The sequence below is a fragment of the Lutjanus erythropterus genome, chromosome 9 (assembly GCF_056507025.1).
Source record: "Lutjanus erythropterus isolate fLutEry1 chromosome 9, fLutEry1.hap2, whole genome shotgun sequence".
NCBI lineage: Eukaryota > Metazoa > Chordata > Actinopteri > Lutjaniformes > Lutjanidae > Lutjanus > Lutjanus erythropterus.
In genome coordinates, this window is record NC_139325.1 from 35,504,646 (window position 1) to 35,516,442 (window position 11,797).

At 40.9% G+C, this 11,797-nt stretch overlaps 2 protein-coding genes across 3 annotated transcripts; one reads left to right on the forward strand and one right to left on the reverse strand.

Annotated features, from left to right (window-relative positions):
- Positions 1–188: 188 nt before the first annotated feature.
- Positions 189–6,481, reverse strand: siglec15l (sialic acid binding Ig-like lectin 15, like). 2 transcript variants are annotated; one of them, XM_084725765.1, is made up of 7 exons: positions 6,347–6,481; positions 4,855–5,232; positions 3,684–4,046; positions 3,245–3,286; positions 2,567–2,653; positions 1,095–1,142; positions 189–318 (listed from the first exon to the last, which is right to left on the reverse strand). In XM_084725765.1, exons 1-7 carry the CDS (start codon positions 6,396–6,398, stop codon positions 287–289), a joined length of 1,002 nt encoding a protein of 333 aa, XP_084581891.1. In that variant the 5' UTR covers positions 6,399–6,481; the 3' UTR covers positions 189–286. The 2 variants fall into 2 exon arrangements, with proteins under 2 accessions (XP_084581891.1, XP_084581892.1); XM_084725766.1 differs by lacking the exons at positions 189–318; positions 1,095–1,142; positions 2,567–2,653 and adding an exon at positions 2,707–2,890.
- Positions 6,482–7,455: 974 nt separating this feature from the next.
- LOC146322025 (sialic acid-binding Ig-like lectin 15) lies at positions 7,456–9,936 on the forward strand. Its single transcript, XM_084725767.1, has 3 exons — positions 7,456–7,540; positions 8,956–9,348; positions 9,510–9,936. The coding sequence occupies exons 1-3, from the start codon at positions 7,486–7,488 to the stop codon at positions 9,932–9,934; spliced, it is 873 nt and encodes a 290-aa protein (XP_084581893.1). The 5' UTR covers positions 7,456–7,485; the 3' UTR covers positions 9,935–9,936.
- The last annotated feature ends 1,861 nt before the right edge of the window (positions 9,937–11,797 follow it).

Below are 11,797 nucleotides of genomic sequence, written 5' to 3' on the forward strand. Positions count from 1 at the left end.
TCCCTCTGGATTTTAGATCTGATGTTGAAGGGACAATCTTTGTTTTTCCTGAAAAATAAAGAATTAAAGATATGAGATTATAATACAAGAATGCATCACAAACATAAGAAAGTCTTTTGAGAGACAGTTTCTGACAGTTTTATGGGGGGAAAAAGATCCTGTAAGTCAGTAAAATGAGGATTTTTTTTTTTAGAAAAGAAAAAACAGTGCAGACAAGATGCATCAACATGTCTGACTTATTGAAGAATATGGAAGGAAAGCCTCATGTCCTCTCATACCTCAGTCACTACTGAACGTTCACAGGAGAATAAAGGACACCTGAAATGACAAAGTTTCAACCTTTAACATTTGAATCCAAACCAGCCAAACCTTCAGAAACAGCTGTAATGAGACCTGAACCAGCTGTTCTCAGCTCATTTAGGATTAATTTACAACGATCTGCTGAGAACACCTTGGTTTAATGTGTGAACATTTGTGAACATAATAACTAACAAGCTGAAGAAACTGTGTTTTCAGAGGCAAACACATTTGTCACTATCTGACAGGAAGCTGTTTGTTCTTTATCAGACGCTCAAATTAAGACGTTAATAATAGTATGATAAATATTCTTTTTAAAATTAAAAATTAAACAATTTATCTTTTGACTCCACAGTGACGTCTTTAAATTAACATAAAACAGAGAAAAGCACAAAATCTGAGACACCAGAAACTCTTTGGTGTATTTGGTTCATGAAATTGAATTTTTGTTCATTTAATTTAAATTTTCAAACGGGGACACTGCGCCTGTAGAACTGTTGTCAGAAGTGACTTGAACTAAACATGTTTCCTTAATCTCTGATGACATATCATTGACATTTTATGATTTATTACAGTTAATATATTACAAATTTCTCCTTTAAAGCACAAGTTCCCAGTTCATGTGTGTGATGAGGAAGTTGTTTTTTATCTATAAAAACAAAGTGGTGACAGTTCCTGTAATCACACACAGGAGGGCAAAGACGACCAGCTCCATCTGCCATCTTTCTACCTTTCTGTACTGAATTAGTCCAACATGATGTGAGCTGCTCTGTCAGTGAGTGATTCCTGAGACTCACCCGTCTCCTCCTGGTGTTCTGTGGAGCGTTTGGAACCAGCAGGTCGAGCTGTAAAAGAAGAAACAACCTCTCATTAGAACTGAGGCTTTAAACACAAAACACAGCTGCTGCTCCTCCTCTTGGCCAAGAACCCCTTACAAGACAGAAAATATATCAGGGACCCCCTGATGTAGATCCTTTCATATAATCTGATGTAGGGCTCAACTGTCCGTCCAGTGTAAAGCAGTGCACAGCGCAGTGTTGCTGTTTTCTGACCGACACAGTTGTCATTTTTGCGCCCACATTGTGTAAGCAGCAAATGAACTTGCGCCCATCTGTGCACCCATGAGTGTGTTTGTCTTAAAGTGAGGTGTGTTCAGACGTATTGCTGGTGTCTAAAGTCAGTGCTGCAGTATTTTTCTTCTATTTAAAGGCTGCATTATTCTTCTATACGAGGGTTCACAGTATGAGGCACTCTGCTTCTAAGGCACTGCAGTTAATCCACCAGTCATTAATGGCAGATGATTGCAGGAGGGTGGAATAGGATGAAGCTGTGTGCACATAAGAGAGAGACACTGTGTCATTTACACACAGCAGCTGTAACTTCATTGATTGTTTAAATCTGACAGGATCGATCAGGACCTGTTAATTCATGTCCTGTGTTCTCCTACACATCCAAAATGCCCCATCCGATCTGCTGAAAAGTTATTTCCTCTGTCCTTTCTGTTTATAACTGCAGTTTGTAGTTTTTCTGCCTGATCATCAAGAATATTTGCTACAGTGACATTGCTACACACATGGAAAAAAAACGGAAAGCACCTTCTCTGATCATTAAAAAATCATTTTAATTATGTCAGGAAGCGCCTGCTTTCAAGGAGATTTTTTTTTATTGTGTGTTTTATTGTCTGTAACAATTTACTTTAATTATCAGCGAGGCTGCTTCCAGTAACTAATCTACTGCAGTAATGTTTCCATGTGTGCGGTAATGTCACATCCCTCTGTGCCTCGGATTGTGCATAATATGCACACACACACAGTTAGAACAGGTTCAGACACTCGAACATATTTCACCCATCTGTTGATCATAAGGTTAATTTTACATGTATTGTTTTTCTACATAATTTTTATGATCTTGCTCACCCGAGCAGCAGATTAACTGCAGTGTCTGCATCACTACCAGTGGGTCATTTCAGCATCTCTGTTCACTTCACCAACGTGTCAATTTAAAGAGCACCTGGCTCTTAAAGGGAATGAGACAAGACTCTCTGATTGGTTTTGTTACTGCCAAAACATAATTATGATTAATTAAGAGACTAAATACAACCTTTTCGTGCCCAGGTTGTGCGTCGTTAGCAAAGTGCTGTTGGACACAAATTAAATGCCTGTGCACCACGCACCCTAGGCCCTGCGCTATAATACACGTTAATCAACATTAATCAAACATGAATCCCTCATGGTTCTGGTTCTGCAGTAGAATCTACAGAACTACTCACTGGTCAGACAGACAGCAGAGTAAACCAGTTGAAGCTCGACATCGCCCTCAGCTGGACAGTCAGAGCGTTGCAGGCGGTGATTCTTCACTTTAGATACAACAAAAAGGTGGGGGACAAGAAGTTTTTTTATTCAGTCATCCTCAGAGATGGAAAGAAACTAAATACATTTACTCAAGCACCGTATTTCTATTTTGTACTGCAAATGTCTTGATACACACGTTTCTAAGACGTCTACGACATCAGTGATCAATACTTTCCTGAAAATTCTGTTGTATCATTCTGACACGTCTTCTGTCCTCTGGTGGATTATCAGTGCACTGCAGGCTGCAGTTGTGTGAGAAAATGGTCAAAGTCTCATATTGGTGTCAAACTGAGCTCATCCAGTGATGTCATGTATGATAAAATATCAGTATTTCCTCTGCAGGATGAGTCCTTTTAGTTCTGATACTTTAGGTACCTTTAGCTGATAAATTGATACTTTTGACAGAGTGTTTTTACAGAGTGTTACTGGTACTTTTGTTTAAATAAAGGATCTCAACACTTCATCCTACTGTATCCATAGATAACAGGGTACTGGGGCAACAGTGACAGGATCAGGTTACACTGTAAAAATTATTCCTCTGTATGTGTGATGAAGGTCAAATATAAAACCACAGTTCACCAGGTTGAACCACTTACCCACATCAGCGTTTCCATAAATAGGAGAAGTGTCGGCTTGAGCTGAGGAGGAAGAAATGAGAAACCAAACACGTGATGAATGATTTCAGAATCATGGAGACTGAAGTTCAGGACACAGTTTTTTTTATGGTGCCTTGCCATTTTTCTGAAACACTAGTCCAAAAAAATGTCCCATTTGACAGCCTGTTATTCCAGCATCACCTCTGCCGCACACTCTGTGCTCCTTTAAGTCATGAATTAAGGATTTATTTGGACCAAACCAGAGTTGGTGATTGTTGGGACTGTGGAAAGATGAAAAGATGAAATTCCTGTGTGTTTAAACTGACCGACAGTCAAACTACAGCGGTCGTTTTCACCCAAAGATTCATGACACAGGAGCCTGTGTACCTGGGCAGGTTACTTGGATCTATAAATGGGGTTTATATCATATAAATCTCACCTCTGTTCCTCATGCAGCAGATGAATCCTGTGGACAGCAGCAGCAGCAGCACGATGAAGCCACACACAGTCAGAGATATGATCAGAGCGGTCCTGTCTGGATACGTCGTCTCTGCTCCGCCCAGCCTGTTCTCCACCCTGCAGGTAAACACATCCTCCTCCACGTACGGCACAGAACTCACCAGCCTTTCGGGGCTCACCTGAGACGTCCGGACCTGGTCTCGTCCCAGCAGGCGCCCAGAGGCCGACAGCCAGGTGACGGTGGGCAGCGGGTGGCCCTCCACCTCACACCGCAGACTGCGGGTGGCGCTGTCTGAGTCGGATCTCGTCTCCACCACGGAGAGGCTCAGGATCTGGGGTTTAACTGGGAAAAACAACATCATCTACATAAAATAACATCTGTGATGAAACTGTTACTCAACCATGATCAACATTTTAATCTGGAGGAAGAAGAAGAATATGTTTCCGTCTCCAGCTCCGGCTCAGTTATGCTAAATGCTAACGTGAACATGTGGGAATATTTCTTCACAGACATAACTTTTCAGTTTGTTTTTGAATTTGTCCAAGCACAACACGGGTCTAATTATGATTTCAGTTGAATTTTTTACCTTTAAATGATGCTTGCTGGGAAAACACAGCACCAAACACTTAAGACCCAATTTTCTGAGATCCCAAATAAAAAATTGCTAAATTGCACGTCCATTCTAATATATTGCACGTTTGGTTGGTGAGCAGTTTGCATAAATGACAACAGATGCAAACACTGTGGAGACAGCAGGTTTTAAATGATGTCCTCCATGTGTACCATAAATTATTTTCAGGTTTGGTAAATTGCAGTGCATTTGCATTTTTGGGTTGAAACACCCCATATTACATATTCATTAAGGCAAACATACTAAATGGACAGAGCCTGCTGTCCTGCACATTTGAAAGATGCCATCCTCAGTGTGCGCCATTCGTAGATCAGTTTGCAAACATTTTTGCAAACCTCAGCCCAGTGATTTCCTGAGGACCCTCTTTCGAGGAATGACAATGACCATCACGACCCAATCCACAGTAGACCTTATTAATAAATCCTGGTAAGACTTAATTTGTGCGACCTGAATAAAATCTCCTGTGACCCACCTGTGGGTCTCGACCCACATGAGGCTCTGATATGAATAAGACCTTACCTGTTACATACAGGTGTGTCTCTTTTTGGAACTTATTCCACCAACCGTCCAGCTCCACCCTGCAGAAATACGTCCCGTTATCAGCCATGTGCACCGTCCTGATGAGGAGAGACAGGTCCCCCCGTCGAGGATCCCCCCTCAGAGAATATTTTAATCCAGAGACAGAACAGCCCGTGGGTTCTTCCACAGAGTCGTTCCTTAGAGAACAGCTGAAGAACGCTGGAGCGTGTGAGTCTCTGACCAGCCACTTCACTGTGATGCTCCCTGAGTAGGTCTGTTGACTCGGATGTGTGAAGGAGCAGCCGAGGACGGCGTCCTCCCCTCTGGGGACAGTGACCATCGGAGACACCGTCATGTCCCAGGAGACCAAAAGAGACTCTGGGGAGGACGAGCACATCAGGATGACTTCATGACAGTAAAGAGATATTTCAACTAATTTTGAGTTGTTTCTATAAAAACGTCTTTGGACCAAACTTTAAAGGGACAGTTCAGTGCAAAATATATAGTGCTGTTTATCCATCTAGATCTTTCTCATAAAAAGAAAGTAGTTCTTACATGAAACTGCTCACAACAACATCTGTGGATTATTTTGAGTAACTGGGTCATGATTTCTGGGAAGAGACAATTTTTGATTTTTAATTTTTAGTATTTTCTTGAGCTCCATGTTATACTTAAAAGAAAACGGACATCTCTACAGCTGATATCTCCAAAACTGTGGAATTCTGTTTCCTCCAGTGAAATAAAAAAAATATCCCAAGGTTAGTCATAATTGTGAGATTTAAAAAAAAAAAGAAAATTATGAGATAAGACTTTTTATCTCATAATTTTGAGTTTTTGTCACATAATTTTGCCTCTTTCATGTAATAAAATCCATTTTTACCTCATAAGTTTTTTTTTTTTTTAACGTCATAATTTCACCCTTGTTTCCTGCACCAACTTCAAAATAACATAAAAAAAAAATAAAATAATGTTTCTTTTTAACTGGCCAATGTGCTGCTCGCTGTAACTTACTGGTCATGTGGGTCATAATGAGACATCAGGATTAAACTGAGACTGTTTCATCACCAGTTAAAAACTCACTGTTGCAGGTTTAAATCTCACATTTTACATATTAGGCTCAGTTTATTGGTCGTGGTTGGTCCTACTGTGAAATCACTGGTATGATGTCTTCATTATAAAAAAAACAAAAAAGCAAATTGGGATCCTGAATGATTACTTTCCTGCCTGAAAAAATCTAAAAACTTAATATAATGACATATGAAGAGTACTACAGAGAATGTAAAGTCAATCATGGTGTGATGTGTGGGTGTAAATGTCAGGATATCTCTGCCTCCGCTGATTTTGACTGTGCTGTTTTTAATCTGTTTCTTGTGAGTCATCCAACTTTATGTAGGTGGAGTCACTGGAAAACCCCTTTAAAAATCCTACCAACCAGACATCACAGCCTTTGGACAGTCCCTGTCCCCCCTGAACAAAGAAAAAAAAACCTTACCTGAGATGATCACCAACAGAATGAGACAGGAGCACTGAGTCTGCTGCCACATCCTCACACTGAGCTGAAAAAAAGAGGCAGCAGAACCTCAAAAAATAAGAGACACACAAGACTTCTGACCTCTTCTGACTTCTGACATGCAGACTAGAATAGCAAATTCAGGAAGTGAAACTAAACATTTCCTGTCAGAAGTAGGAATAAGAGAAGCACGGGGGCATACTGCATCTGCATCACTTTTACTTTGAAAATTCTGTTTTATTTATTTTGTTATTTCTCCTGTTTTTAGGTTTTATGAAGCACTTTGTTATTATTGTTATTGTCCATCATTTTTGTCCACCAAGTTATGATTGCCATTGAAGCTGGATTACAAAGCTTCTGAAGGGAATGCAATTGTACTGGACTCCTCGTTAAAAAGGTGCAGCGGTGAGCTTCCAGGAGCTTTTTAAAGTGAGTCGCCAGCATGTAGTAATGCAGAGTTATTCCAAACCCTGGCTATGGATTTCTGGGGTACCACAGGGTGGTAACCTGGGCCCTCTCCTCTTTTTTATTACATATAAAGGTTTAGAAATCATGAAATCTTTTTCTTTCTATACTGATGATTCTGTTGTGATGGTAGGACATGAAGATAAAACAGTGGTTGAGAATACTCTTGGTGAGGAACTTAATAATAAACCTCTGGGTTCCATTAAGAGCAGAGGAGAAAGACAGAAAGCTGCTCTAAAACTTTAAAGACTGAAGTATTTCCTCTAGAATCAGAAACAGCATCATCAGTTTCTGTCAGCTCCCTTTTTACTTAATGAGTTGATTTTATTGTGTTGCATCTGGTGATGAGATCTTCATTCACAGCAACTCAGAGTCCTGCTGGGATTTACAACCTTTTTAACTGGTCTCACTGGATACAGACGGACTGATGTCCTTACGATATTAAAATACATTGACATGAAGGAAGTGGAAACAGAGAAATGGAAAAACACACACACATAATGCAGCATCTTGGAGGTACTGAGTCACATGAATCACACACACACACACACACACACACACACACACACACACACACACACACACACACACACACACACACACACACACACACAGAGTCACGTCCTTCCTTGTGTTGCTTCTTCAGCAGTCTCATAATGGACATCCAGCTAGTCTGCAGCACTTTGAGTCTCCTGCTACCTGTTATAGGAGGTGAGCTAACACACACACACACGCACACACGCACACATGCACACACACTCACACTCACACAGACATGCACACACATGCAGAAACAGTTTGAAGATTTTTACATTTTTGTCCTTTTTATCACATCAAACCCTCAAACTGTTCTAATGTCCAAAATATCAAAAGTAGACCATTATGCAATATAGTGAGTTTAAAAAAAGGGACAGTTCGACCACAAATCAAAACGACATATTTTTAGGTACAGTTTTGGAGAAGCAGTTTCGTGTAGAAGCTATTTTATTTAAGGAATTGTGCATCTATTCATAGTCAAAAGTTTACAGCTCAGCTCAGCTGATGTTTTACATCCCACACTGCCTCTCGTCCATGAGTAGATGCACACCTCCTGCTGCACTGTGATACAGTTGGCAGACAGTAGAAGAAGTTATTCCATGAAATTGCTCACAGCAAGGTCTGTGGATTATCTTGAATAACTAGGTACTATGTGGGGGTCCACAAAACAATCGCAGTATGAAAAACCTGCAGGTTGAAAATGACAGAAATCAGTATTGTTTCAAAAGGCTCATATCAGTCAGGCTCTAGAGGGAAACATCCTTTTAACATGGTTGTGAGCTTTGTCTGAGCTTTGAGAGGAGGAACAAGCTGCAGAAAACAGTGAACACAGAAACCACAAAAGTACGAAAGCATGTATGATGAACTCTATAGAAGAAAAGCTGATGTACTTATCTGTACATCCACTGCTCAGTAAATTTAAATTTTTACCCTCAGGAAGACGTTACAGATTACCAAAGGCAAGTAGAAATATCTATTAGGAACCCTTTGTCGGCAGACGAGGATACAGGGTGGTGCTCCTGACTTTGCTGCAGTAGATAAATGTGATGTGGTGTTGTGTACAGTGCAGACCTTTGTACTATGGGTTGTATTTTTAAGAATGTGTAAGTGCAGATGATGCAACGCATAGATGCATGTTGTATATTTTAATGATGAAACTGTTGTCAAACATTGCAACCAATTTGGAAGGAAACACCATCGTGCAGGTTCTATTTCTCTGCCTGTTTGTGAAGAGTACAACTGGAGAGTTTTCATTATTGACAAATATAAAGATGCACGACCTGACAGCTTCTCTTGCACTTTCTATTTTATTTATTGCATCTGTTTGTTATGTTTAGGACTGCAGATGAAAACTGGCGTCTCGCATCTGTGCAACCATGTTTTCATTTCATGTAAACAATTAATGTGATTGCATGTTGTCCTTTTATGAATGAAATAAATAAATACATAAATCCCCACAAGTGAAGCTAAAACGTCAGAGATATTTTGGTCTAATTTTTGTCGACCACAGCGTCCATCTTGATTTGCAGTCAGTGGCTGTGACATTAATCAATAGCAGCTCTTCTTCTCTTCTTCCCCTGCTCTCCCAGCAGCCCTCGGCAACGGAGATGACGGCTGGTCCATGAATGTTCAGTCGGAGGTACGAGCCATTGAGGGCTACCCGGTGGTGCTGCCCTGCACCTTCAGCCACCCGCAGCACTCCCAGCATTCCTCACTGCAGGTGCTGTGGCGTCTGGGCCACAGCCAGGGCGCCACCGTCCTGTACCGCTGCACCAGCCGGCCCGGGGCCCCCACCTGCGAGCCGGGGCCCCAGCAAGACCAGCGCTACCGGCTGGAGGGCAACCCGAGGGAGCATGACCTGTCACTGCGGATCAACAGTGCTACCCTGCAGGACAGTGGACGCTACTACTGCCGAGTGGAGGTTCAGGGACGAGAACATATCAGCTTCGAGGACAAGATGGGAACCAGGCTGAGAGTGGAGGGTACGCCTACCTTCACGTCCCCATACATTTGTATCTGTACAGTTGGATTGGAGTGTGATAAAAAAAATAGAGAATTTAAGTCCCAGTTATATAAAAGCCATCACCAGGGGGCAACTGTGGCATTTACTTCTGTGTTTTCTGTCTTCCTGTCTGTGCTGCAGCTCCTCCAAAGATCCTGGCTCTGTCAGTGGAGGGCAGCGAGCAGTCCGGCTACAGAGCCGTGTGTCGGGTCCAGGGCTCCCCGCTGCCGGACGTCCAGTGGCTCGGCCCGGACGACCTGCTGGAGGGTTCTCCGGTCGGCCCTCTGGCTCAGGGATCCCTGCCTCACTACCACACCGTCAGCCAGCTGAGAGACGTGGAACCAGGCCAGCAGTACACCTGCAGCGCCTCCAACCCGCTGGGCAAAGAGCAGTCCACCCTGTACGTCGTGGCCCCCCGACCCCGGCAGCCCGTCACTGGGACCTCGCCTCCTCTGCTGCTCCTCCTGTCTGTGTCTCTGGGTGCAAAGGTTCTCCTGCTGGTGGGGATGGGGGTGTGGATGGTGCAGGGAGGAGCTCTGCAGGGCGCCACCTGCTGGTGGAAATAAGCTGCTAAGAAACACTTTAAATCAAGTATTTATGAGCACTACATAAACATGTATTAAATCATTAATAATACTCTATAATGTAGTAGTAAGCACTACTACTCATGTTTATAATGATTTTGGTAACAACTGTAACTGTAAATGTAACCGGAGGTCACTCAGTAGCCAGACAAAGGATGGTGAAGCACCTACTGCAATGCCGCCACAACTGTCAGATAAAACCAACAGAGATTTGCAAAGTTCCACCAACATTAACATGACTTTCATGAGTAGATTTTCAAGTCCATAGTTTCACTACTTAAGTCTTTATTACACTATGTAATCTACTTAGTTACTTTTAAAACCATAGTTGAGTACTGAGTAAAAATTGAATCAATATTCAAACTTTTCATCTACATTTTTGTAGCCAGTAAGGTGATCTGATCACAAACAGGCCAGTGTCTGATGGAGCTGTTTGTTGAAAAAAAAAACATAAAATGAGAGAAAAAAAGACAAAAAACACCAGAAAACATTGTCAATGATTAATCGGTTGTTTGCATTTTCAAATATCGGTTAAGGAAAATGCACAAAGCAGGGCCGGGCAATAAATCAATATTATATTGTATCGTGATATGAGACTAGATGTCGTAATAGATTTTGGATATCATTATATCATGATATGGTTTTAAAGGCTGAATTACAGTAAACTGATGTTAGTTGATTGGTGCAGAATAGAGAGAACTCTGTCCACTGCTGCCTGACACTTTGAAGAGATTTAATTAAAGGCATGAAGTGTTTGTTGTTGTTGTTGTTTGTTTGTTTGTTTTTTTGCCAAATTCATGTTTGATTCCAGTGAATAATTTCCAGGTAGAAACATGTAACAGGACTGACAGAGAGCTGAACATGATGATGTCACACTGAAGTTGAACTTTGACCTTTTGGATGTAAAATGTCATCACCTCATCATTTTATCCATTAGATATTTGTGTGTAATTGTGTCATAATTAGCACATTAATTCTTGAGTTCTCTTGTTGTGACATCACTTGAACTTTGACCTTTGATGACCAAAATCTGATCAGTTCATCTGTGTGTGTGCACCAAGGGAAAAAAAAAAAAATCATCATAGGAAAAACTGCAACTTAAATGTCATTAAATCTGCTCACATCTACATTAGAGGGCATTTTAAACTGTTTATTGAATGTTTGCATGTTGCTTTAAATACTAAACAGTGACGTACTTTAATTATCTGTTTTTATCCATGTTTCTGGGAAAGATTATTATTATTATTATTATTATTATTATTATTATTATTATTATTATTACATAATTATCACATGACCTGAAAGCTTTTTCAGAGACTTCATGTCCTGATGAACATTCCATAAAGTTCTGTCTCGCTGAAAAATTGTATGTGACCCTGGTGACTTAGATCCTCCATCAGATTGTTGTGTGCCTGATTGTGCGTTCTTGTCGACTTATGCTGACTTGTTTTGTAAACTGCAAACTCAAATCCACTTTGGTCCTCTACCCATATCATCATTTCGGCTCTCATGTGCAGAATAGAAAACATAAAAAGTGTGTCAGTAGATTTACCTCAAATTTGAAATATTGTCATCATTTTTTGTAGTTTGAAGTTTTTATGCATTTTCCATTTTGGGTTCAAATCGGGCGTGTTTGTGCTCAGAGATTTGTTACGCAATTAATTCCACAAACCAACCATAAATAAATCCATGTCAGTTATCATGTGGGTGCAACAAAACTTCACATGGTACATTTCCTTTCTTTTTGAGCATTTCTGTTTTGTTTCTTTTAGCCTCAGTTATCTTCTCATATTAGTTTGACATTTTCTCCGTCAGCTCTGTATGAATGAAGACGAGAAGAAAAGA

Coding starts and splice junctions, on each gene's coding strand:
- siglec15l (XM_084725765.1), bottom strand. CDS start 6,398: ATGTGGCAGCAGACTCAGTGCTCCTGTCTCATTCTGTTGGTGATCATC. Junction 4,047..4,854: donor GACACACCTGTATGTAACAG/GTAAGGTCTTAT, acceptor TGTTTTTCCCAG/TTAAACCCCAGATCCTGAGC. Junction 319..1,094: donor AGAACACCAGGAGGAGACGG/GTGAGTCTCAGG, acceptor TTGTCATTTCAG/GTGTCCTTTATTCTCCTGTG.
- LOC146322025 (XM_084725767.1), top strand. CDS start 7,486: ATGGACATCCAGCTAGTCTGCAGCACTTTGAGTCTCCTGCTACCTGTT. Junction 7,541..8,955: donor CCTGCTACCTGTTATAGGAG/GTGAGCTAACAC, acceptor CTGCTCTCCCAG/CAGCCCTCGGCAACGGAGAT. Junction 9,349..9,509: donor AACCAGGCTGAGAGTGGAGG/GTACGCCTACCT, acceptor TCTGTGCTGCAG/CTCCTCCAAAGATCCTGGCT.